The following is a 25,421-nucleotide window of genomic DNA, read 5'->3' as shown; positions in this document are numbered from 1 at the left end:
TCGCCAGGCTTTGCTGTGTAGAAAATGGCTTAAGAAACTACATGAAATTTTTCTTCTTGGAGTGACTTCTACAGGAAACAATGTGAAATAGAGGTTCAAATCTGGCGTTTGCATGCTGTAAAAGTACACACACCGTTATAAACTCTCCATTTATTTTACCCAGCTTTTTACCCAGTTTTTTCAGCAAAAGTAGTTTTACATAGCATAATAAATATTCCCCAAAGAGTTGTGGTTATTTGCATTCCAAGCACATTATACAGATACACGCATTTTAATGAAAGCACACATATCTCAATGTCTTGCCAAGCCAGACTCATCTTCTCTGAACCATAAATAGATCACATGTATCAAACTCCATTGTTTTCTGTGTAACTGCACTGTAAATTAATTAAGGGAGGCAGTTGTACTTGCCAGAGAGGCTAAGAGAGTTCCCACTGTAGATTTTATTCAGGTGTATGTTCAGCAAAGATCCACAGTACACAACAATAGTTCATCATAGATTTTTATAACATGCATTTCCCCACTTATTGTCTGCTGTATTTAATTTTGTATGTAGAAATATCTGGGATTAAGCAGAGTGGAGTAATTATTGAAAAAAACCAGGAGTTAGAAGTGTTGGGGCATCCTCAATCAAATATGTAAATTGTAACTATGCCAGAACTGGGACTTAACCAACAAGACTTCTCCTCCTGGACAATACAATATGACAAGATACCAGCTATAATGCTAAAAAGGCAATATTTATTACAATATGACGAAAGAGCTTTAATGCTAAAAAGGCAATATTTATTAATATTATTTGGCCTCTTGACAAAGCTACTGTGGTAGCGAAACGGCTGTCGAGGCGCAGTGCTGCGCGAGGGAGAAGAGGGCCCCCATACCCGAGGATCCGCGGAACAAGCCCAATGTGCTGCTTAATATCTATGAGGACCCTTCGAACTGGAGGTGGTCTGGTGGTGATACTTTCAGACACATGGTCTGTATAAACTTTATTTCTGCTTGAACTACGCTGCACTAATACCGGGAGCGCTTGGGGCTAATTACCTGTACCACTAACAGGGTGGGTGGAACTGATCATTTACACCATTGCGATCGATGAGTCGCCAAATTAATTTATGGGACTGATTATCCTGCTCATGCCCATCTAATTCGACCAGTTTCCAGCCATCACACATTAACTCCACGGTTTAAGCGTTGAGTATAATATTGCAAAGCACAACACCAGTACCACCAGGACGCACTTGGACTGCATACAGCTTAATATGCTTATTAGCCACAGCTATTGAATAACTTTGCAGAATATTCTTTGAGCATCCTTTATGCCTGTTAACACTGGACTAACAGGATCCACGCAGGCTCACTAATTCGTGTCATGCATATCACAATGTGAAAATCATGCTCATAAATACAATGTTGCAATTTGCTCATTGAGTTACACAATATCGTGTTTAGTTTACAACTTTACATCATTTACTTTCTATTGTATCCAGCGAGGTTAAGTAGGGATCCCTCTCTTTAGATGCAGCACTGCCTGTTTTTAACATGATTGGGAATAAATATTGCCTTTTTGTCATATTGCTCTTTCATCATATTGTATTGTCCAGGAGGAGAAGTCTTGGGGGTTAAGTCCCATTTCCGGCATAGTTATAATTTTGTATGTTTGCTTGTTTTTTTCCCTTTCTGGTTATCCACCGATAGCTTTTTTTCTTCTTTGGCCACTTCCATCTATGGGGCAGATTCACTAAAGATTGAAGTGGCCAATGCTAGTGATATTTCGCTAGAAATCACATCCACAGGGACATCACCAATTCAATAACAGGCGTAGAGGACAATTAGCTAGCCCTATTCAAATTAACCTAAGCATAAGAGTGCTAATGAAGTTTCCCTAGGCAGAAATGAACGCTAGCGAAAATTTGGTATGAAATGCTCACCTAGCCAATGTAACGCTAATGAAAATTTACCAGCGTTTGGCAGCTGAGATGAAACTTTGCATTTTAGTGAATTAGTGTAGTAGTAATGAATTTGCGCCTGGTGAAGTGGCGCGAAGTGTGGCGAAGTGGTCGCTGGCGAAAATTCGCCCTTTATTAATTTGCCCCTATGTCTTCTACATTTTCTTATTTCGCCTTTTTACCCTCTTCTTCCACTTTCTGCTTCTATACATCTAAAAATCTATTTAACATTCCCCTCACCTCATAACACTATATTCTACCTTCCTATTGTTACCACTCTTCCTATTGTATACCCATTCTGACCCTCTTTACTCTTTTAACTTGTCCTCTCCCCCTTCTTATGAATTCTTATGAATTCCCATTCTTTTTCTTCCTGACTTGCCCACTGTTCTCCCTTCCTTCATCATGTGCACTCACTTTTATTTCTTTGTTCTCATCTACTCCTCTTTGCTCTTTCCCTACCACCATTTCAGCTCCATCAGCAGTGGTCTCACCACCAAACCTACAGGCAGATATCTTTTTGAGTAGTACTATGAGGAAATTCATGCCATTACAGTAGCAACTGTTTTGGACAAAGATAGTTTTAAATATCGGCTGAATTAAAAAAAATCTAAGTGGTTAAAAACCAACCAGTCAGTTACTTCCTATTTCATCTTTTTAAGGTACTGCAATGAAAAGCACATACATATGGTGGAATTTTAGTGAGAGCAGGTAATTGATCTTAATATGCTATGGTAATCAGAACATAATGCATTGAATGTATTACATTTTAATATTCAGGCTTCCGTCACATTGACAAATTTCCGCCTAGTTACCCAATTTAGAGATCTTTCAGCTAGTTTTAGATTCACACTTCAGTGCTAAACAATCTAATGTGAATTATGTAGAAACAGTAGGCTTCTTAATTGATTGGATGGAATCTGATACTATAGTTTTACACATGCGCAGTTTTGCAGTTGAATATTATAAAGTAAATACAGGTGCTGTTCACTAAAATCAGCTTCATAAATTCTGTGGCCAGCAAACCCATAAACATTAAAACATTTAACATAACAAATAATTTTGATATTAAGAGGGGAAAATGCTTGTTCTGATCAAGGGATAAAAAAGAACATTGAGTGTTTTGTTCATTTTTTTAAATACTTGATTGTGTGAAAAAACCTGCACAAAGAAAAAAAAAAGCAATTGATTATAGAAAGTAATAGTAAGATTTTGATCTCACGTACAAAAGGGCAAAAGTAAAAATTTACCACAACATTGTCAATTTACTAACTGGCTAACATTCTTTTTGCAGTGTCAAAATCCTTTCACATTTTGTATATTGTGTATCTATTTAGTATCTATGTCATCTCCTCCATGCTAATATTCAATAAATGGAAATTCTATGTGACAGGTAATACACTAGTGAATTTACAAAGTAAAATTTGCCACATTTCTCAGACAAAAGCATACTTAGGATTTTTAGGAAACAAAAGATGTGAAAATACACTTGGCGAATTGAGGCAAAATTTAGTGGAGTTAGATGAGACAGTTTAGTGAATATTCCTCTATGTTTTTGATATACTGTAGGGACATTTTTATTACTGTTCAAGTAATACTGTTCAAGATCCTTTTCATAGTAAACTATACCAGCCAATTCAAATACAAGTCATGTGACTAACGCTCTAAACAACTAAATGCAAAATATTCTTGTTGACAATCTGTACAATTTTTTAATATTATTGTATAGTATTATAGATTTAGTGCATCTGTGTGCATTTTGTAATTTCACCAATATTTTCCCATATGATTGACATTAATAATGTTTTACATTGAAATAAACCCAACCCTCCTTATAAATATTCAATAATTTCTGGGCACTTTACAGAGTGACATTCAGAAACCCTTGCAGAAATGTCACTTTTATGGCCGCAATTTTGGTAGCATACAATAACTATTTGTTGTGTGCTCCATGATGGCATTTTTTAAATTAGTGCTACATTCTGCCTGACATCCTGCTAATAATTTTAAATAGCCCCCCTTCATTTTTAATATATGTTTCACCATTTATGGATCAAGTAGTACAGTATGTTCTTGGTTTTAATCCCAATGTACCAAGCATTCTCCAACGACTACAAGATGTTTAGATAACTATTGCTTAAAGTATGACATTTTATCATTTTAACTTATAACAACAGTTTTTTGGGATTTGTTTTACAATCGGTTGCCCAAACATGGATGGGCAAATTTTGCTTATTCTACCCCATCGGGCCTGGTTTATTATTAGGTGGGTAACAGGTTTGAGGATTTAAGGAAAATCTGAAGTGAGTTCTTAAACTCACTTGATTTATTGGGTATATATAAATTCTTATAAGGCTATAAATAGTTTTTCAAATCATTTGTTGCATTTTTTTATCTGATTAAATGAAGGTCTGTTTTGGGGTCATGCTTAATTCTAAAGATATTAAATATGAAATATATTTATCATTTGTGGAATTAGACTACTTCTCAACAGTTTCAGACATTTTTCCATTTGATCACTATAAAACTATTTCAGTTGTATAAAAATTTACTTCAATTAATTTTTTACTGATATATGAGCACTTTATGGATTGTTAGAAAATTTTCTTTATTGGTGGTTGGTAACACAAACCTTTATTTGTGCTGCAGAAGGCAGCACACACCGCCACAGAACACCACTAGTATAATTTTTTTATGTGTAGGTAAACTTATATTGTAGATGTGCATTTTGCATTTTGTTTACATTCTTTTTAAAGGAAAATTATACTTTCTAGTACTTGAAATATTCTTCAAAACATGCTTCTGTAGGTTATCTCTCCGTGGAGCCATATTTTTTTCATTACTCATTCTTCACATTAGTGTGTGCTTCGAAGTTCCTCGTTAGAATAGCAACACCTCATAAATTGGTCAGTGTTTATACAGCTCTTCAGCCATATTAAGCCTGACTTAACAGGAAAAGCAGGGGCAATTCAGGGGCTGCTGTCTCAGGCGGCAGCTGCCCCCCTCTCCTGCTCTGCACTTAAAAATTAAAGGAAAACTATACCCCCCAAACAATGTAGGTCTCTATGAAAAGATATTGCATAAAACAGCTCATATGTAAAATCCTGCTTCATGTAAATAAACCATTTTCATAATAATATACTTTTCTAGTAGTATGTGCCATTGGGTAATTATAAATAGAAAATTGCCATTTTAAAAAATAAGGGCCGCCCCCTGGGATCGTAGGATTCACTATACTCACAAACATACCAACAAACCATACTTGTTAGGTCACATGAGCCAATTAACAGACAGAGCTGTGTCTTTTGCTTCAACACTTCTTCATGTTACAGTTAGAGTTGTAGTATTTCTGGTCAGGTGATCTCTGAGGCAGCACACAGTCCAGCACAAAATGGTGGTTCAAGGCAAGAGATGTAAAAGGGCAATATTTACTTAAATATATATTCCAGTTTGGTAAGATTCTTTAATATGCCACTTAATATGATATGAACTATCTGTTGCTTAAGTGTTCATTTTGGGGGTATAGTTTTCCTTTAATGTCAGAGTGGGTCAAAGGAGGGCAGCATCACTAGTGCAATGAGTGCCATAGCTTTCTCTGCACTAGCCAAGTCGAATTCCCGGGTTGATACCAGAAATTCGGCTCTTAATGTTACAAGAGGTGGCTTTTTGCCTCCCCTTTTAACTGGCTACTCACTGCCGCCTGAGGCAAGGTTCTCACCTTGCCTCATTGCAGAAGTGGCCCTGAGGAGAAGCCCTTTAATTGTCATCCATATGATCTTGAAAGAGTGAACTCTGGAGTCCAAACTGTCATTACAAAAAGTAGAATGATTTCTTAGCTTTTATTACTGAATGATAACTTTTCAGACATTTAACCTATTTCCAACTTATAGCAAGAAATGCTTTATAAATTTGTATTATTGTCATAGTTGTAATTTACCAATATGCTAATAAAGGACTAAAACACTTTGTTACATTTCAGTGTTATGTTTGAGTGACTAATACTACATCTGTTTGCCATGTTAGGCACAGTTAAAAATAATGTTAACGGGGGGCGTGGCCAACCTTGATGGAGGAAGCACGAACTGACTAGGAGCTCCGTGCCTTAACTGACCTTACAAGCCCGAACTTCAGCAACCAGCTTATCCTGCAGCTTACGATCGGGTCAAGTACATTCAGTGATACCCCGACATCTACAATGGGCAAGAAAAAACCTAAAGATCAGGCCGCTACCATGTCTCCGTACCTGCAACGGCCACTGACGCAGCGCCGACATGCTGACAAACAAGATGGCGCCGCAGGAGCTACTGCGCACCGCGGCTGTGATTCTTCCAGCGCTTCTCCCTCATCGCTGCCGCCGGATCCTGACAGTCCGCAACCACATATCGCAGGTCAGTCTCTCGATGCTGATTCCCTCCCAGGCCACCTTCAGCCTGTTACTGCCCCAATATTGGCGCAACAGTTGGCGCAGCTTAAAGAGGCCCTGCAAGACACCATTGCGCAAGCAGTCTCCCGGGCAGTCACATCAGCAATTAGGGAGGTTCAAAGAGATCTGAATGACTTGGGTGAGCGAACTGACAAACTAGAGACATATACTGATGACATTGCTCAAAGGCTGGGTCTTTTGGAGGATGAAAATTGTTCCTTACGAGATGAACTAACATACCTTAAGGACAACTGTGAAGATTTAGAAAACAGGTCAAGAAGGCAGAATCTAAGGTTTCGGGGAGTCCCTGAAACCGTGGGTGGCCCAGAGATTGGGAAATATTTACAGTATTTATTCGGAATGCTCTGCCCTCAGGCACCCTCAACCCTTTGGTCACTTGACAGGGCCCATCACTCACTGGCCTCCAGGCCCCCAGACAATAAACCACCGCGTGACATTATTGCGCGATTCCATTACTATGAGGGCAAGGAACTGATAGCCTCTGCGACACGTTCAATGCAGACGGTTGAATTTCAGAATCATAAACTGCAGATATTTGCGGACCTGTCCCCGGTCACCCTGGCTAAACGAAGGGAGCTTAAACCGGTTACACAGAAATTGAGAGAAAACGGAATTCCTTATCGATGGGGTTTCCCCTTTAAGTTGATTGTCAACCATCGTGGCACAAGCCGCACTCTCCTCAATCCGGCAAAGGGGAATAAGCTGCTGGCTGCACTGGGACTCCAGTCCAGAAGTCCTACCACCTCCTCCCGCCAATCTCCAGCTAAGTCACCACTCACTCCTATATGGAACAAGGCCCCTATATCTTCGCAGGAACCCACACTTGCGCTCAGTCCCTCTCCTCCAGTGTGTGAAGGATGACTTTGCCTTTCGGTTTGTTTAACCACTGATTTTGTCAGCTGCTACAGGTCAGACGGCGCGATGCCGCCTAGCTTTGCGCTACTCCACGAGTTTCCTATCCCCCCTCAATAGAGCCGTCGGCTCTTTTTTTTGGCTCATATATGCCTTGGTATATTGAGCCAGGAATTTTTCAGTCCGGACTTTTGTATTGCCACTTCAGTATTTCATATGTGTATTTTCTTAACGGAATTTTTAACCAGTTAACCCTGTTTTTATTCATGTTGTTTTCAGCCTTGGTATTTGACTCCCTATTTTTGTCTGCACTCAAACTTGAATGGTTAGTAAATGTGTATGTGATGTCTGGATGTCAGCTCCATGTTCCGTTGGGTATGCTCTGTATAAATATGCAAATTGTTGTTTATGATGGGTTGCAATTGATGATGTTGTTACCTATGAGACATAGAAACTCCGACCCTGGAGAGACTCCCCCCTGTGTCAGTTTACCGCTCCCTCCTTGGATGATCCATAATGGTTAAGTTGATATCGTTGAATGTTAAAGGTTTGAACAGTATAACTAAAAGGTATCTGACTCTTAAGGAACTGAGACTCTCGGGGGCGGACGTAGCTTTTATACAAGAAACCCACTTTGATGCTTCCAAACCTCACAAACTCTCTTCCAAATATTTCCCGAACAGCTATTATGCTTCCGGTAACCACAAGAAGGCTGGAGTAGCCATCCTAATTCACAAAGATTGCCCCCTTATGGTCACTCAGACCATTAGTGACCCTGACGGCCACTATCTATTGTTATTGGCTACGTATGCAGGAATCCCAATTAGCTTGCTTAATATATATTTTCCCCCAACAGTAGGCAATGCACTTTCCTCTCGAAGACCCTACAGCGACACTTGGACACATTCCACCCTTATCTTATCGTCGGAGGTGATTTTAATATGACTTTTTCCCAAACGATGGATCGCTCCCAACAGGCACCCAATCAACCTTCCCACAACATGTCCAAGAAATTTCGACAGTTACTGAGACAATTTTCTCTATTTGACGCATGGAGAATCAATCATCCCAATGAGAAACAATTCACATTTTATTCTAACCCGCACAAACTCCATACACGTATAGATTAGTTCCTTATTTCGCATCCCTGTTTAACACTTCACTACTCCACAGATATACACCCCATTACTTGGTCCGATCATTCCCCTATTACTTTGCAATTGCACCTTACCACACCCCCACGCAGGGAACCCCACTGGGAAGCTCATAAGGCTACTATTAGAGGTAGATTTATAGCTCTTACTGCACAAAAGAGGAAGCTATACTCTAACTCTTTTACTGATCTTCAAACCCAACTTTGCACATTGGAGAGATCTTATAATATTCAAAATTCGACCACTGTGCTGACGCAAATTCTACAAGTGAGAAATAAACTTAAGGCAGCCAAATATAAAGATGTAGAGAAAGCTATAGTTTGGACTAAATTGAAATATTATGAGAAAGGGGACAAGCAACACACTCTTCTAGCGAAAAAACTTAGAGAGCAAAAGGCTTCCTCTAGGATAACTGCTATAAAGACCCCGACAGGACAGCTAACTTATAACCCTGATCAAATAGGACAGATATTTCATGACTATTATCGCCAGTTATACAATCTAGATCTACAATTGCCTGTTGGTAATGCCCCAGATTCTGACCCTATTACGGATTTTCTGACGGAAGCTAATCTGCCAAAATTCACGGATTTGGATTTACAGACTCTTAACCGGCCCATCACTCCGGAGGAGATAGCAATGACGCTTAAATCAATGCCGAACGCTAAAACCCCAGGGCCTGACGGATTCCCCTATGAGTACTATAAGACCTTTCTCCATATTTTCTCACCTTTTCTTACAAAACTGTTCAATGAATATCTTAACGGTAATCCTATCCCACATACCGATCTCACTTCATACTTAGCTTTGATTCCTAAGGAGGGTAAAGATGCAACATTGTGCTCCAATTATAGGGCAATAGCTTTACTAAACTCTGACTTAAAGTTATTCTCCAAAATTCTTGCCAATCGCTTAGCCCCCATCATGCCACGCCTCATTCATAATGATCAAGTAGGTTTCATTCAGGGCCGTCAGGCGGGAGACAATACCAGAAGGACCATAGATCTTTTGGAGATTGCCCGTAAACAGAAACAACCAATGCTTCTACTTAGTCTCGACGCCGAAAAGGCCTTTGACCACTTAAGTTGGTCTTTTCTGTTTACTCGTTTGCGTCTGGATTTGTCAGGCCCCTACCTAACAGCACTTAATAGCCTGTATAGCACTCCTTCCGCTTATCTCAAACTTCCAGGCCAGGCTCATAGTCCAATTCCAATTTCCAATGGTACGAGGCAGGGATGTCCCCTCTCCCCCTTACTGTATGCCCTTAGCATAGAGCCTCTGGCTGCAGTTCTCCGGAACAACATTGATGTCTCTGGGGTACAGGTCAATTGTAAACAGTATAAGTTGTCTTTGTTTGCTGATGACGTGTTATTAACCATTACTAACCCCTTGTTAACCTTGCCATCTTTACACAAAATACTGGAGCTGTATGGCAGTCTTTCTGGACATAAAATCAATATGAACAAAACGGAAGCTTTACCAGTACACATACCGCCACTAACTTTAGAAACTCTGAAATCTAAATTTAAATATAACTTGAAATCGACCTTCATCACCTACCTGGGTACTAAACTTACTCCCTCGTATGATCAACTGTTCTGCCAGAACTTTACACCTCTTATCGCTCAAACGAAAGCTATCTTACAAAAATGGAATACTCATTCTCTCTCTTGGTTCGGAAGAATTGCTGCTTTAAAGATGAACATTCTCCCCAAATTTTTATATCTTTTTGAAAAGCTTCCCATTTCAATTCCCCGTAGAACTCTCCAGGACATCCAGACCTCATTCCACAATTTTATCTGGGGAAATAAACGGCATAGGATTTCTAGGAATACACTGATGACTTCACTCAAACAGGGAGGCCTAGGTGTCCCATCACTCCGGCGATACTATGAAGCATCCCATCTCAGACAACTATTGGCCTGGTCTCGCTGGGACTCACACACTGTTTGGGGACAAATTGAGAACGAGCAGATCTCAGGGATTCATCTTAATTCTTATATTTGGTCTTCCAATAGGCCACCAGTCTCTGTATCAAATTTTCTACGCTCTACTCAACACACCCTGGGAGTATGGAACACTCTAAAACATAGATTTCGCTTGACCTCTGCTTACTCTTTGAATACTATTTACCTGAACAATGCAGACTTTTCTCCGGGCACACTGCGGGAGTTTTGCTCTCGATGGCAGAAAACTGCCTTACATACGATCAAGGACCTTTTGTCTCCCACTAATTTGATCCTCACCTTCGGAGAAATTTCCCAGAAAGCCCCATTGGTTCAGCTTCGATTATTCGAATATCAGAATGAGACTTTTCAACTTGTACTACACCCAAGAATGTCTTTGCTTATTTCCCTTCTTTTTGCAGAAGTCTTTTTCATATGCTGCTGTTATTAGCCTTACTGGAGTTAACTGTCCTTGGCTGTTTATTTTTGTACCTCTGTCCCCTCCCTCCCTCCCTCCCTCTCTCCCTCCCTCTTTCTTTAATCTTTATTCTTTTCTCACTCCCCCCCCTGCCCTACCGTCTGTCTACCCTCCCCTCTTTTCTTTACTTCTTTCCTTTAATCAATCTTCTTTATTGAAGAGGCCTTATGGAACTAGCAACTGTTTCACATTGCTTGCGATGTGCTGTATTATTTTGTAAGGCTTATGATTGTGTATGTCTTCTTTCTTTTCTAATAAAAAATCTAAGTTACAAAAAAAAAAAAAAAATAATAATGTTAACATTTACCTTATGTTCTCTCCAAGGTCGGTTGCTGAAGCAACTGAAGTGGATCTTAATATGAGAGTGGGTTTGCACACAGGACGTGTACTTTGTGGAGTTCTAGGGCTTCGCAAATGGCAATATGATGTCTGGTCCAATGATGTCACTTTAGCCAATGTAATGGAAGCTGGAGGATTACCTGGGTATGTTTTAAAATACAATTTCTGTCCAAAAAGTCAAATTTGGGACCAGCAGAATCATTTTATGGTGTAGTATGTAAAAATGTAATTGACTACATAAAAATATAATATAACGTTAACTTGGCATTTAATACCAAGCTAAAAACAAAACTAGAGGCAGGGGCTCATTTATAAACTTTGAGCAACGCATAATGATTTGCAAAGTGAATATATTTGTGGTGTGCATGTATTTTTTTTTGTGAATTTTTATTCATGCTGTGATTGATTGTCGTTAAAAGCTTTTTCAATATGGGATAATTGCAAATTGTAAATATTTTTGCAGACCTGAGCACAACAATTTGAGTGTCAGAAAAATATTGTAAACAAATTTTGCAAATTCAAATTTATGTTTAGAAAATTGCAATCAAAGAGTTATTCGCACACAACAAACACACACAGTGCCCGTGTTCATGCAAATACCCATCAATTTGTGAATAATTGTGCACAATGCACATTTTGCCACAATTCCTCAAAAAGGTAAAGACAGGCTTCAAACGGAGCACAGTCAGAGGTGAAGCTACTGAGGAATTAGACCCTGTGGTTGCAGGGGGCCCTAATTAGTGAGCAATTTCTATATGTATTGATCAAACAGGACAACCTTTGGATATTTTGGGGGCCCTAAATTAATTTTCTGTGGAGCCCTGTAACATCTAGTTATGCCACTAAGCACAGTGCACCTATTGACACAGGGAACCCTGAAGCTACCATCATTAAGCTACCAAAGTGGTGGTACCTCCAGGCTTCCCACAATAACCTGCATGAATAGACAACTAAAAATAAAAATCAGACACACATTTCATTTTGATGTGAGCACTGGAAGTGACGTCAGACACAGAAAATTAAATGATTGTAATAACTCACGATATGGGAGTAGAAATGACACTGAAATGTCAAATTGCTTTCATACCAATTGAATTATTAATAAATGTAAAACATTAAATATTATACATTTCATATTTTTAGTAAGGCTATTCTCCAGGTCTGCAATGGAATAAACTGCTGAACTCTAATTGAAAAGTCTGAGAAAAAATATTAACATTAAAAAACCCTATTTATAATTATAGTACAAAAACATAAGAGATGAATGAAAATTCACCAGATTCACCAGTCAAGTCTCCATGTCTCTGTTATTAAAATACCCACAACTATTCCAAATACCAGTGTATTAAACTGCTCATCTACTTGTTGGACAGTGGATCTGATATAAAGTGTGCATCTAGAATTCCTGACATAATGCATAAAGATATTTTGTAAAACAGTTACAGAGGTCAAGGTGGCCGGCTATTAAACAGTTCATTGGACACATAACCACCCAGAAGCATCAAGTTTGAGAGAGATGTATACAGCATTGGGCTGGGGGTCCAGGGCAGACCGGGATTATCTCCTCAGGGGCCCCTGCTCCAGCTGCAGCCCCCCTCCACCAGCCCCCATGCGTACCTTGTTTATTCTTCTTGCAAACACAAGAGGGGGAAGATCAGGAAGCAGTGCCTAGGGTCTCAAGAGGGGAGCAGGTCTGGGTTGGCGGTGCCCAGAAGGACCTGGACCCACTATTTTTTTTCCCAGTATCCTGCTGGTCCAGCACAACCCTGGATATAGAGATACAATGTAAATCAGGAGGAAACTGGACCATGCAGAAACTTCTTTAACATTGCTTTATTCACACATTTTTCAGGATGAACCAGTGACATAATTCTGACTGACTATGATTGACTGGGACCTCACATTTTTTTATAGGGGGTGGCATGCACCCTCAATCACACACACATAATCCCACTCCCCTGCAAGCCATCTGCCCTTGTGCCTTTCTCTTATTAGTGGCAGGTGTGATGGTGAACTTTAGTTTACAGGTGAGGGAGACTTCTATACAGTAGACCCAGTCAATACACTTTTAGGGGAATGTAATATCACGCGCAATCGCATAAACTGTTCGCAAAGCGATTTGCGAGTAGTTTGCGAGCGAGAGTGGTTATGTAATAATTCGCTTTGCGACTGTTCAACTACGTTTGCGACTGTGTCCGTCATTCTTCTCCACTTTGCGAACTTTTGTTATTGCGCTCTATTGCGCTGTTGCGCTATCAATGTAATAAAACTTCTTATCGCAAATTGCTTATATTGCGCTCAGTTTTTTAACGAGTCGTTTCTGTAGTCGCTATTCAGTGCAAATGTTATTCGCAATTTAATCGCAATGTCATTGTGTTCACGTGACTTTGCTATCAGCGTTGTGAGAAGAAGGTGATGTACAACTTTTGTGGAGCTATTCCATCGTTCGCATTGCGTAAGTATATTCGCTATTCTTCATGTCATTTAAAAAATGTGGTCAAGTTATATGTGGTAAAGATAAATGTCAGCATTTTTTTTATATGTGGTAAATGTATATGGTTATTACTTTTTTTTCCAGTGAAAACTTTTTTTTGCCTTTTTAAAGATCCCTAGTAAGGCCTCATTTGGAGTAGTCCTAAATGAGAAGGAGAGGGAAGAATTATGAGGGTAGACTGTCTAGGTTGGGGTTGTTTTCATTTGAAAAAAAGGCACTTGTGAGGGGACATCATTATAGACAAATAACAGGGGGCATTTTTACCCAAAAAGAGAATCACCAGAGGCCACCCCTTGAGACTAGAAGAAAAGGACTTTGAAGCAGCATAGGTGGTTCTTCACAGTGAGAACAGTGATTTGTGGTTGCTAGGGTCAAAATTACTCTAACAACAATGCATTGATTTGAACGAGAGACTGGAATATGACAAGGAGCATGCCTAGACAGAAATTGGAGTATAAAAAATGCAAAATTAACATTACAATTTGTAGCCTGTCAGACAATTTAATTCAAGATGGGGGTTAGTGACCCCCTCCCCACCCATTTGATAGCTGGAAAGAGTCAGAAAAAGAAGGCAATTCATTTGAAAACTATTATAAAAAAATAATGAAGGCCATTGGATTATTTGTTTGGATTTTACCATGTTATATGTTGCCACCCCTTAATTGCTTTTAAAATTGTCTTGGATGATAATTTCAATGGCTATTGTGAAACTAAATTGTACAGTTAATATAGATATGGTTATATATAAGTTATGGGAAAGTGTGGAGAGGTGTGTGTATGGATGCTGGGTTTTCATTTGGACGTGTTTGAACTTGTAGTTATTTGTAACAAATTGCTAATCCATTTGTTTTGATGTGTTTTTTTTATTACTAATCCATTTGTTTTGATGTGTTTTTTTTATTACTTGAATTGTGTCTGTATAAAGTATTAATTTTTTTTTAAATAGTATTATTTGCCTTGTTTTGTACAAGTGACTAATATGTGTCATTTTTTAAATTGTGTTTGTTTTTTACCGTTTGTTATAGATTGAGCTACTATCAGTATTTGTATTTGTATGGATGCTTCATTACCATTTCTCATACTTGCTAAACGGCAAAAAACAGTTGTTGAAAATGTACAGTGCAATGTGCTTGTGAAAAAAAGGAAGAAGAGGAAATTTAACCCCAGAACTGAGCTTGCTCTGTTATTTGATGATGAAATAAAAATTAGATATAGACTTTCTAGAGGGCAAATTTTATCCCTATACGAAGAATTGAAAGAATACATTGACCCTGTATTTATGAGGGGCAATGCTATACCAGGCCATGTTCGTCTGCTATGTGCTCTTAATTTTTTTGCAACTGGGAGTTTCCAAAACTCAATTGCAATTATTGGTGGCATTTCACAATCTGCATGTAGTAGAATGTTGACTAAAGTCATAAAAGGTATGCTGCACCTGATACCAAAATATATACTTTTTTCTAGTGATAATGCCTCAGTTTCACAGCTGAAGCAAGATTTTTTTAAATTTGCTAATTTCCCAAATGTTATTGGGTGCATTGATTGCACCCATATTCATATTGCTCCTCCAAGGGACATGGAGCAGGTTTTTCGAAATTGAAAATGCTTTCATTCCTTAAATGTTCAAATGATTTGTGCTGCCAATTTAAAAATAATGGACGTCGTGGCTAAGTATCCTGGATCCACACATGATGCATATATATTCAAAAACTCTGGGATATATGATCGTTTTGATTCTGGAGAATTTACTTCTGGAATTATGCTTGGTAAGTTTGTGAAATATGTTAATCTGTAATAATTCAACATAATAAATATGAGTATCTGAACTAAAATGATCAAATTAGTTTTTTTAACCTATTGATATAAGGGGATGAATGTCTGGATAAATACATGCTTGAATTAGTTCCAACACTGTCATCACCTTTATATATTGTTTGATGTTTGATGCAGTGCATCATTATGGATGCTGCCAAATGCAAACTATATTCACACTGAAATGCATACTCGTGTCTTGTTAACGAAAGCTCATTTAGCTTGTCACACTGGTTTAGGAGCAAGTGAAGAAGGCTGATGGCAGCTTAGGCTGTGATTTTCAGTCTCAGTTTATCTGCAGGCTAGCTATCATCTATTTATCTATCTACATCTCTCTATAATGTGTATATATATATTTTTAAAAGTTTAATCTAAGTTGTGTTTCTAGTAGATGGGCAGTTTATCAGTATTGTAGTTTTGCTAGCAAATAAATAATTAATTTCATCAATTGTATTTCTTTTTATAAACTGAAGCTGGTGGGCTTAGATTTTGGGTTATGGTGCACTTGAAGATTTATGTTTCTCAAAATATCTAACAAAAACACTTTCTTATTGTGTTGTGTAACATTTCAAAATTGTGCAATCTCCCATCTAAAGGCTATAATACTTCATAATGTTCATTGTATTTTTTAAACAGCAGACAGTGGATATCCACTCACGACTTGGCTTATGACTCCATTTATTAATGCTACTACGCCAGCACAAGTTCGTTATAACTATGCTCACATCCGCACCCGCAACACAATTGAACGCACTTTTGGTCTTTTAAAAAGCCGCTTCAGATGTTTGGATGTTACAGGTGGCATGCTACTTTATGATGCTGCAAAAGTGTGTGAGATTATAATGTGCTGCTGCATTCTACACAACATCTGCATAGAACATGAGAATGACAATGAGTTTGACTGTGACACTGCAGTGACTGAAGAGCAGCACAGAGAGGTCATACTTTCTCATCATGCAAAACTTCAAAGGGACCATATTGTGTCCCAGTATTTTTCATAAATCTGTGTTTTTGTGAAGCATGTCAGATTTCACCTAGCTAGGCATTGGAGTTTAGCTGTTTGTTAGATGTAGAGCACAACTGGACTACGATTAAAAATAGGTCCTTCCATTCTTACTAGTCCAAACATCCCCCACCAGCCTACTTAATAGTCACTTTTAATTGCATCTTTCAGCAGCTCCTTTGGCATTTAAGTGAGTGATATTGTGAGAGATTTGCATTAGGTTTTTGAGTCATTAGTTAATACTTTTGGCTTTTATTTATGCAGCTCTATAGTATGCATTTTCAGAAATTTGGTTGCTTAGATCTACATTGCCCTTGCTTCAATAATTTGACATGAATAAGACAGGACCAGAACAGAAAGAGGAGTAATAAAAAATAGTAATTACAATACATGTGTAGCCTTAAAGACCACATGTGTTTTTTGTATGGTCAGTGACCCCCATTTGTTTGCAGGAGTGAGAAAAATGTAAATGGGCTCAGAATTAGATATTCTATAACATAAAAGTTTACTTAGATTAGTACCAACTTATTTTAGCCATAGTAACTATGATGAAATTACTAATTTTAAGCAACATATAACTGGTATTTTTATGGTTATATTTAAAATTGCCATCTTCTTTTGTCTGTTTCATGTTTTGTATTGAGGGTCACTGACCACTCTTAAAAAAATGCTCTGTTAGACTAATGAATTGCTCTTGATACTTTTTGTTACTCATCTATCTATTTTGGCCTCTCATATTCATATTATGGTCTCTCATTGTAAACTGAGTATGGTTGGTAGGGTGAATTAAACCTTAGAAACCTGTTTTCTTCAATTGTAAACTTAGTGATATACTTATTACAAAGTGTAAAAAGTTGTTTAATAATCTTATTATACCTGATTACTAATTGACAATTGTCACAATATATTATTTGAAGTTATTATTGTCCTATTAAAAGTTTTCTGAGAGGAATGAGAGTTACTTGTTGCAATTTGGCTATGTTTTCTCACAGTTTGATAACTATGTGAAGCAGGCCTAGCAACCTGTTCAACTATTTTCCTTGACTATGTTTTTTTTAAAAAAAAACAAATTATGGTTATTGTAATACATACAAAAGTTATGTTTAAAATTCTCCTTTTAATTTACTGAAATAGCCATTTATTGTGTTCGCTATGCGAATAAATACTCACCATTAACATGCTATAAAATTATTTTTAGGTTTATGTATTAGTGCGCTTATTATATTAGCTCTGCGAATAAAAATGTTATGTGACATTCGAAAATAAAGTCGCACGTCGACTTCCTGTTTGTGTACTTTTCTGTGTGTGTACTTCCGGAAAGACGCGTGACGTCAGGAAGATGGCGAACCTGAAGGATCGTGCAGTGCGGTTCTCCCATGAAGAGATCATTTTTCTCCTGAGAGGCCTTGCTAAGAGCCGATACAAGTCTAAGGAGAAGGACGAAGGGAATGTGGCACTCAGGAAGCATAGAATTATGCGTCGGATATCCAGGGAAATGCAAGAAAAATTTGGCGTTAAAAGATCTGTTGGTCAGCTGCAAAAACGTCTTTCAGATTTAAAAAGGAGGGGTAACCCAATGTATTCTAGGTTCCTGAAAAGAATCTTCGTTGGTAAGTTTTTATCAAGTAACTATTTAAAAATATTTTCATTACTTAAGAATATTTTGATGAGTTATTGTTAGAAATGTGAGTGCCTAATTAACATTAATAAAGTCCAAGTTAAGAAAAAGAAACTGTACATTTTGTGAGTTGGAAAATAAACCTGCGTCGAATTTTGCGAAATTATTTTCGTTATTTTCCGACTATCGCTGTGCGAACTATATCACGTTGGGAACAGTACTTATGTTTTTTTTAAACTTGGTTTCATATAGACTTTTTAATTCAAAAATCATTTGCATTTGAAAGGAATTGTTTGGTATAAATGTCAAAACTAGGTAAATAGGCTGTTCAAAATAAAAAATGTATCTATAGTTAGCTAAAAATGTAATGTATAAAGGTTGTAGTGACTGCAAGTCTAACATAACAGAACAGAACACCTTCTTGCTTTTCAGCTCTCTTGGTTTACATTGACTGGTTACCAGGCAGTAACCAATCAGTGACTTGAGGGGTGGCACATGGGTCATATCTGTTGCTTTTGAATCTGAGCTGACTGCTGAGGATCAATTGCAAACTCACTGAACAGAAATGTCCCATGTGGCTCCCCTTATAGTCACTGACTAACTCAGAGTTAGAGAGCTGAAAAGCAGGAAGTAGTGATCTGACTGACATGTTATACATCAAATCACTCCAGCTGTTATACATTACATTTTTGGCTAACTATATTAGAAACATGTTTTATTTTGCACAGCCTAGCTATTTACCTAGTTTTTATTTTTACACTGAACTGTTCCTTTAATTGTTTTTATAATTATTTATTTGTCTTTATAAGTTGATGCACTTCAGTTTGGCAGTTTCCCTAGCAACAAAGCATATCTATGAATTTGATAGGAGCAGAACAAAGAGAGCAGTATTGAAAAGTACAAATAGCAATATGTGTAGGCTTACAGAGATTTTCATTTGTGGAAGGGCACAATTACCCCCTTTTGAAAGCTGCAAAGAGTCAGAAGAAGAGGGCAATTCATTTAGGAAATCTGAAATGAAGGTCATTGAAAAATTGGTTAGAAACTCCCATTTCATAACATAGTGAAAATGAACCTAAAGGCCACCTATCATGAAAAACGGTTACACCCAACCAAATGTGTTGGCTGATAGAGCCTGCATTCCGGTTGGGGGTACTGTTTGGTTTTTTTTTTAAAAAAAAAAACATGCCCCCCCCCCCCACCAGTGCGCTTGCACCAGGAGGGAGCGCCCGGTGCGAGAGGCCATTACAGTCTCTGCGCTTTTGTCTGCACGTGACGTTATGTGCATGTGCATTAAGAAAAGCAGTCAGTGTTAGTACCGTTTTCTTAATGCGCATAACATCACGCGCACACAAATGCACATGCGAAGAGACTGTCATAGGCTCCCAGTGCAAACGTGCTGTTGGGTGGCCTTTTTTTTTAAAAAAAAAAAACCAGTACCCCCAACTAGAATGTGGGCTCAGCCCACACATTTGGTTGGGGGGTAACTGTTTTTCTCAATAGGTGACCTTTAACGAATAATCATCATTTACCATTGTTTCAGTTTTTTTAAAAAAAAAATTTTTTTTAAAAAGTCAATTTAAAAATAAAAACTATTCTGTTTATAAATTGGGGGTAACTGAGCCCATCAACAAATTTAAAACTACGAGAAGATATTTGTTTCAAATAATGCTATTTGTAATTTAGCCTTCAGTTCTGTGAATGAACATGCTGCTAAGCCTGGTCACTGATAATGGGGGAGGAGGGGGAGATGCCTGGAAGGTTACCTTGAAAGTTGGGAGTGATCTCTAGACTAAGGACTATGGTAATGATGTTTTCATTATTCTAATATATTTCAAAGTCTGTATTCCTTTTTTTAAAAATGTTTAAATGGGATATTTTTAAATTTAAACATTTATGATTCTTTTCCCTTAAAGGGGGGGGGTTCACCTTCAAGTTAACTTTTTAGAATATTGTAGAAGGGCTAATTTAAAGAAACTTTGCAATTGGTCTTCATTATTTATTATTCAAAGTTTTTTTAAATGTTTTGCAAATTTCCTCGGTTTCTTTGCAGCTTTCAAATGGGGGTCACTGACACCATCTAAAAACAAATGCTCTTAAAAGCTACAAATGTATTGTTATAGCCACTATTTATTACTTATCACTCTATTCAGTCCCTCTCCTATTCATATTCCAGTCTGTTATTCAAATCAATGAAGGGTTGCAAGGGTAATCTGTACCATAGAAACCAAATTGCTGACACTACAAAAACAGAGAGCTGCTGAACAAACAGCTAAATAAGTATAAAACCACTGATAATAAAAAATGAAAACCAATTTCAAATTGTCTCATAATGTCACTCTATACATCATACTAAAGGTTAACTCAAAGTTGAACAACCCCTTTAAACGGGTTATCTTCAATTAATATTTACGCTTTATTACACCTGTGTAAACTTGCTATCTTCAATAATATGACCATAGTTTTTAAAAGGCGATGAACATGTGTAAAGAAACATCATTTTGTATAAATATTAATATACTGCTTCTTGTAAATTATCTTTATAGGTTAATGGCCAATTTTAAATGCTAAGTTACAATATTTCCATATATATTTGAATACTCTTTCATTAAAGGGCCCACATTTTAAAATCTAGACAAAATTATTTATTGGTTGATATTGGTTAGGGCACCTGTATAAAAGCTGTATTGTTACTTTTTAAAATGCATATAAAATTTTAAAATCTAATCTTTTCCCCATATACTGTAGATGATTATTCTCAGAAGCATAAACATTTTAAACAGAAATCATTATCGGACAAGAATCTTGAAAAACGGAATTCAAACAAGACTTCCAATGAACAAGAGACCTCTTCCAAGTCTTTGGAAAAAGAAACCTCTTCATTCTTTAACAAAAAAGATTCCTCTTCAACAACTGATGGAAAAGAAACCTCTTCACTCTTTAACGAAAAAGAGTCCTCTTCAACAACTGATGGAAAAGAAACCTCTTCACTCGTTAACGAAAAAGAGTCCTCTTCAACAACTGATGGAAAAGAAACCTCTTCACTCTTTAACGAAATTGAAACCTTATCTCTTTTTTTTAATGAAAAAGAGACCTCTTCTACATCTAACTTAACTGAGACCTCAGCCAAAACTGAAGAATATGAATCTATTTCAAATTCGTATGAAGGTGAAACACATACAAATCGGGGAAACAGTGGAGAAGGTTAGTGTTGTCTAATGTTTTCTAAAATATTGTCTAGTAAACATGGCAAATTGTTTATAATTTCAGAACACACATTAAGCATAGTACATTAGTTTATTATGCTTTTTCTAAGACTAGCAATAATATTGAGGTTAAATTCTTGGTTCACCTTTACATTAATGTTAAATATGCTTTATGATGGCTAACTGTAAGCAACTGTTCATTTTTTTTTTTTGGTTAATTTTTAAATTTAATTTTTATCTTCTTACTGCTTTTATCCAGGAATCATTGTCCCCCATTAAAAAAACAAATGATTTTTTTTAAAATTTACATAAATAGAATTCTTTTTCAAATAACTCTTAGCTGCTTCCAAATAGGTATTGCTGAGCTCTTCAAAAATGGAAATGTTGTGCAAAGGCTAAGAAATTATTATTGTTATTACTTTGTATAACTCATCTTTCTACTCTGGCCTTTCAAAAATACACATTTAAAAGCAATACATGTTTAATTGTAAAATTTTGGTTGCAACAGGCAACATTTCTGTAACTTGTTCTTGAGGCATGTGTGAAATTTTCATTTATTCCAATTCAGTATTCAATTTTTCAATTGTTGTATTGGTTTGTCTTAATAAATTTAAAAAACGGTACATATAAAAAGCTGGATAAGTTTTATATCAATAAAATAGTGTGTTGATGTGTTGTTTTTACATTTGTATTCTAGCCTTCATTAATCTAGAAGAGTCTAACTACTCATGTCAAGGTCAGTCTGTGGAAATGCAGAATATCATCATTTTGTCTGATGGAAATTCATCCAACGGTAAGTAGAATAATGTTATGTCAGAATACACATTTAGAAATAAACTATGAAATACTTAATAGGTAGATCATAACTAACCTTTAGGAACTAGTCACTTTGGCTTTTCCACAATTTCAACATTTGCACAGCAAAGTTCTTAGGTGTTGTCTTCTGTACCCTCTGGAAACATTTGTTTCTTGTAAAGACACTGGTTTAAAGGGCACCTATTGTATAAAAAAGTGACCCCACAACTAAATGGGCGGGCTGATAGAGGCTGTATTCTGGTTGGTGGTACTATTTTTTATTTGTTTTAATAAAAAAAATGTCCCCCGCCATCACTGGCAAGCTCGCACCAGAAGGGAGCTCTCGGTGTGAGCCACCATGACAGTAGAAGCTCATACGCATTTGTCAGCTTGTGACATCATGTGTATTAAGAAAAGTTGTCCCTGTTGGGGCCTCTTTTCTTAATGCGCGTGACGTCACAAGCTGACAAACACGCATGCACTCCTACTGTTATGGCGGCCTGCACCGAGAGCTCCCTCCCAGTGCAAGCTTGCCAGTCCTGGCGGGGGGCATTTTTTTTTTTTTTTATTAAAAAATTATACCCCCAACTGGTATGCAGGCTGTATCAGCCCGCAAATTTGTTTGGGGGTAACACATTTGGTACCTAATTTTCTGTAAAGTATACTATATATATATATATATATATATATATATATATATATATATATATATATATATATATATATATATATATATATATATATATATATATATATATATATATATATTTCTAAAAATCCTTGTGCACAAAAGGTGAAGAACTTGTTAATTCATTGTGAAATCATGTATTGCACATTTATTTTACTGTTATGTTTAGTTTGAAAATTTACATTTTTATTAAAAAAAACAACAGAAAAACTTTGTATTTAATTTCTTTTAGAAAAGATCTCAGAAGACATTACACAACTGTATGTAGAAGATGTTCATGCCAATAAAAATCAACCTTTGGAAAAAAAAAAAGAAAGAAAGTTGTGTAAAATCCAAACATTGCCACAATCCAACTTGCCTTCGCTATTTACACCAGATGACATGTATGACGCGCACCATGCAACAATATATTGTAGCTCTGAAACGTCTGCATTAAACTTTTTTTTTTGAGTTTTTATTCAAAATGTTAAATTCATGCAAGTGTTTATTACTAACAAAGTTCTTCAAAAACTTTTGTAATTAGTACAATGCCATTTTTCATATTCTGGTTTTCAAAGTAAAATTTTTCACAAAAACTATGTGAAAATGTTTAAAAATAACATCATGTTTACATGCCTCATGCTTTGATTTGAAATGCACATTGAAATAGTTTGGAATATGTCAGTTTTACTGTAATGGATGAACACAATTGTTCTCATTTTAAAAACACTGGTTCTATTTTCAACCTAGGTAGTATCCCATAGCAACCAATCACTGATTTTGCTCCCAGCTGCAGGTAGAACAATAAAAGCATGCATCTGATTAGTTGCCATAGGTTACTACCCATGTGTAAATATGGCTTTTGCTTATATATGACCCCCAATGTGTATCTTTAAAAATTTAAAGTAGTTGAAACTATATTTTCTCTTTCATTTAATTTGCTGCATTTAACAATTCAAATTTTCTTGAATCGTTTAATTTTTTGAATTATAATTATTTTAAAATTGTAACATAGCGAGAGAAGTATATCTTGCCATTCATAACACGGGGTGTAAGTGAGAGAGGTATATGTTGCATTTCAATAATGTTTCAAATATAATGTGGCAATTTGTTTAAAAAATAATTGTTAAAAGAATAATGAAGACATTCGTGAAAGTACTATTTTATAATCATTGTGAAAATAAATATTTTTTTTCAAACAAAAAAACTGGCTTCATTTTTAAATTGTAAATGTTAATAGCAAATTTACAATGACAAGATATATAGATATTACATAATTCAAATTCTCTTACTATTCATTTTGTGAAATATCTTTATAGTATAGTAAAAAACCCACTTTTAGAACATTGGTCTGAGGAGTTTTCTGAGTTTGGAGAACTGTCGAGCCAAAAGTGAATTATTGTTGTTTTTTTTTTTTGTGAAGTTTGTTTTGCCAACTTGACACCAACAGGGAAAAATACACAAGGCAATTGATGCACTCTTGTTAACATTTATTTGACTAATATTTCTTTACATAAATTTTACAAATACTGCATTTAAGAAAACTAAATGTAGTGTACAAACATCAGTTAACTGTAATATTCACAATTACAAAATTCGGGATTATTCTATAGTAAATTGGCTTAAAAAAAACCAAAAATAGAAAAGGGTAATATTAATATTATTTACTACAATAAATTGCTTGCTATACAAACATTAGTAATGACAAGAAACTACAAACAACCTTTTTGCAAACAACACTCATTGGTGTTTATCAAATAAAATCAAAGAAATTATTTTTTTTTTTGAAAGCTCAGATTTCACATCTAGCAGAAATCGTTGAGGGCAACACCTCCTTCTTTCTGTTGGTGTCCTTGAACAAATTACTTTTTTGTTAGATTTTGGATGGCTTTTGCTTGTTTTTTTTGCATTTTTTACACTGTAATTTACCTCAGAATTTTGTTTCTCAGAATTTTGTATTTCAGTTTCATCAAGTAAATTGATTGAAACAGGAGGCGGGGTCAGTTGTAATTGAAGTTCATTACAGATTTCATCGGCTGTAGAATCCTGTTCTACATCTGTTGCTTTCGTTTGGCATTGTGCATCTGTAAATGTTTTAGTAGGTTTTATTCTTTCTGCCAGCACACTAGTAAGCTTTCCAATCTCATTGCATACATCTTTAAGATTATTCTGAAGGCAAAACTTCAAATCACACATTTCTTTCTGAAACGTTTGTTCAAAGTTATTGATTGCTGAAATGGCTTCTTGGGTATATTTTACATGGCTATTTAGAATGTTCAAGTCATCATCTTCATGAGGTATGTTTTGAGGTGTATCAGATACCTGAGTCATCTGGGTATTATCTTCATCATTAATAAATGAAAACTCCATATTATCATTGTCCATACTATACATTGAATTTTCACCTATTACATCTGAATCAACCTCATCCAAAATGGCATCTGTGGGGAAAATATATAAAATCAAATTAACATTTGCTACCAGTTTAAATCCAGATCGAAAATGCAAGTTTATATTTTAATCCATTTCTCACCCAAAACAGTACTTCACTATTGTAAATTAGGTAATGCTTATATTCTTAAACGTGACAACAGCATGCAAAACAAGGCACTATGGTTGGCCAGATGCAGTAACTCATAGCAACCAATTGGTTTTCTTATAGGT

General features: G+C 36.4%; 2 protein-coding genes across 4 annotated transcripts in view; both read left to right on the top strand.

Annotated features, from left to right (window-relative positions):
* adcy1.S (adenylate cyclase 1 (brain) S homeolog) overlaps nt 1-25,421 on the top strand; it is a 142,869-nt gene that overhangs the window by 57,872 nt on the left and 59,576 nt on the right. For all 3 annotated transcript variants that reach the window (XM_041567580.1, XM_041567579.1, XM_041567581.1), the window contains one exon: nt 11,148-11,306. In XM_041567580.1, the coding sequence (XP_041423514.1) occupies nt 11,148-11,306 (159 nt within the window). The remainder of the gene's footprint in view (nt 1-11,147; nt 11,307-25,421) is intronic.
* Nucleotides 14,747-16,878, top strand: LOC121395058 (putative nuclease HARBI1). The gene is made up of 2 exons (XM_041567582.1): nt 14,747-15,422; nt 16,105-16,878. Exons 1-2 carry the CDS (start codon nt 15,284-15,286, stop codon nt 16,467-16,469), a joined length of 504 nt encoding a protein of 167 aa, XP_041423516.1. The 5' UTR covers nt 14,747-15,283; the 3' UTR covers nt 16,470-16,878.

Source organism: Xenopus laevis, chromosome 6S (genome assembly GCF_017654675.1).
Source record: "Xenopus laevis strain J_2021 chromosome 6S, Xenopus_laevis_v10.1, whole genome shotgun sequence".
NCBI lineage: Eukaryota > Metazoa > Chordata > Amphibia > Anura > Pipidae > Xenopus > Xenopus laevis.
Note: the sequence above shows the minus strand (reverse complement) of the source record. Positions and strands in the feature narration are given on the sequence as shown.

Coding starts and splice junctions, on each gene's coding strand:
- LOC121395058 (XM_041567582.1), top strand. CDS start 15,284: ATGATTTGTGCTGCCAATTTAAAAATAATGGACGTCGTGGCTAAGTAT. Junction 15,423..16,104: donor TACTTCTGGAATTATGCTTG/GTAAGTTTGTGA, acceptor TTTTTTAAACAG/CAGACAGTGGATATCCACTC.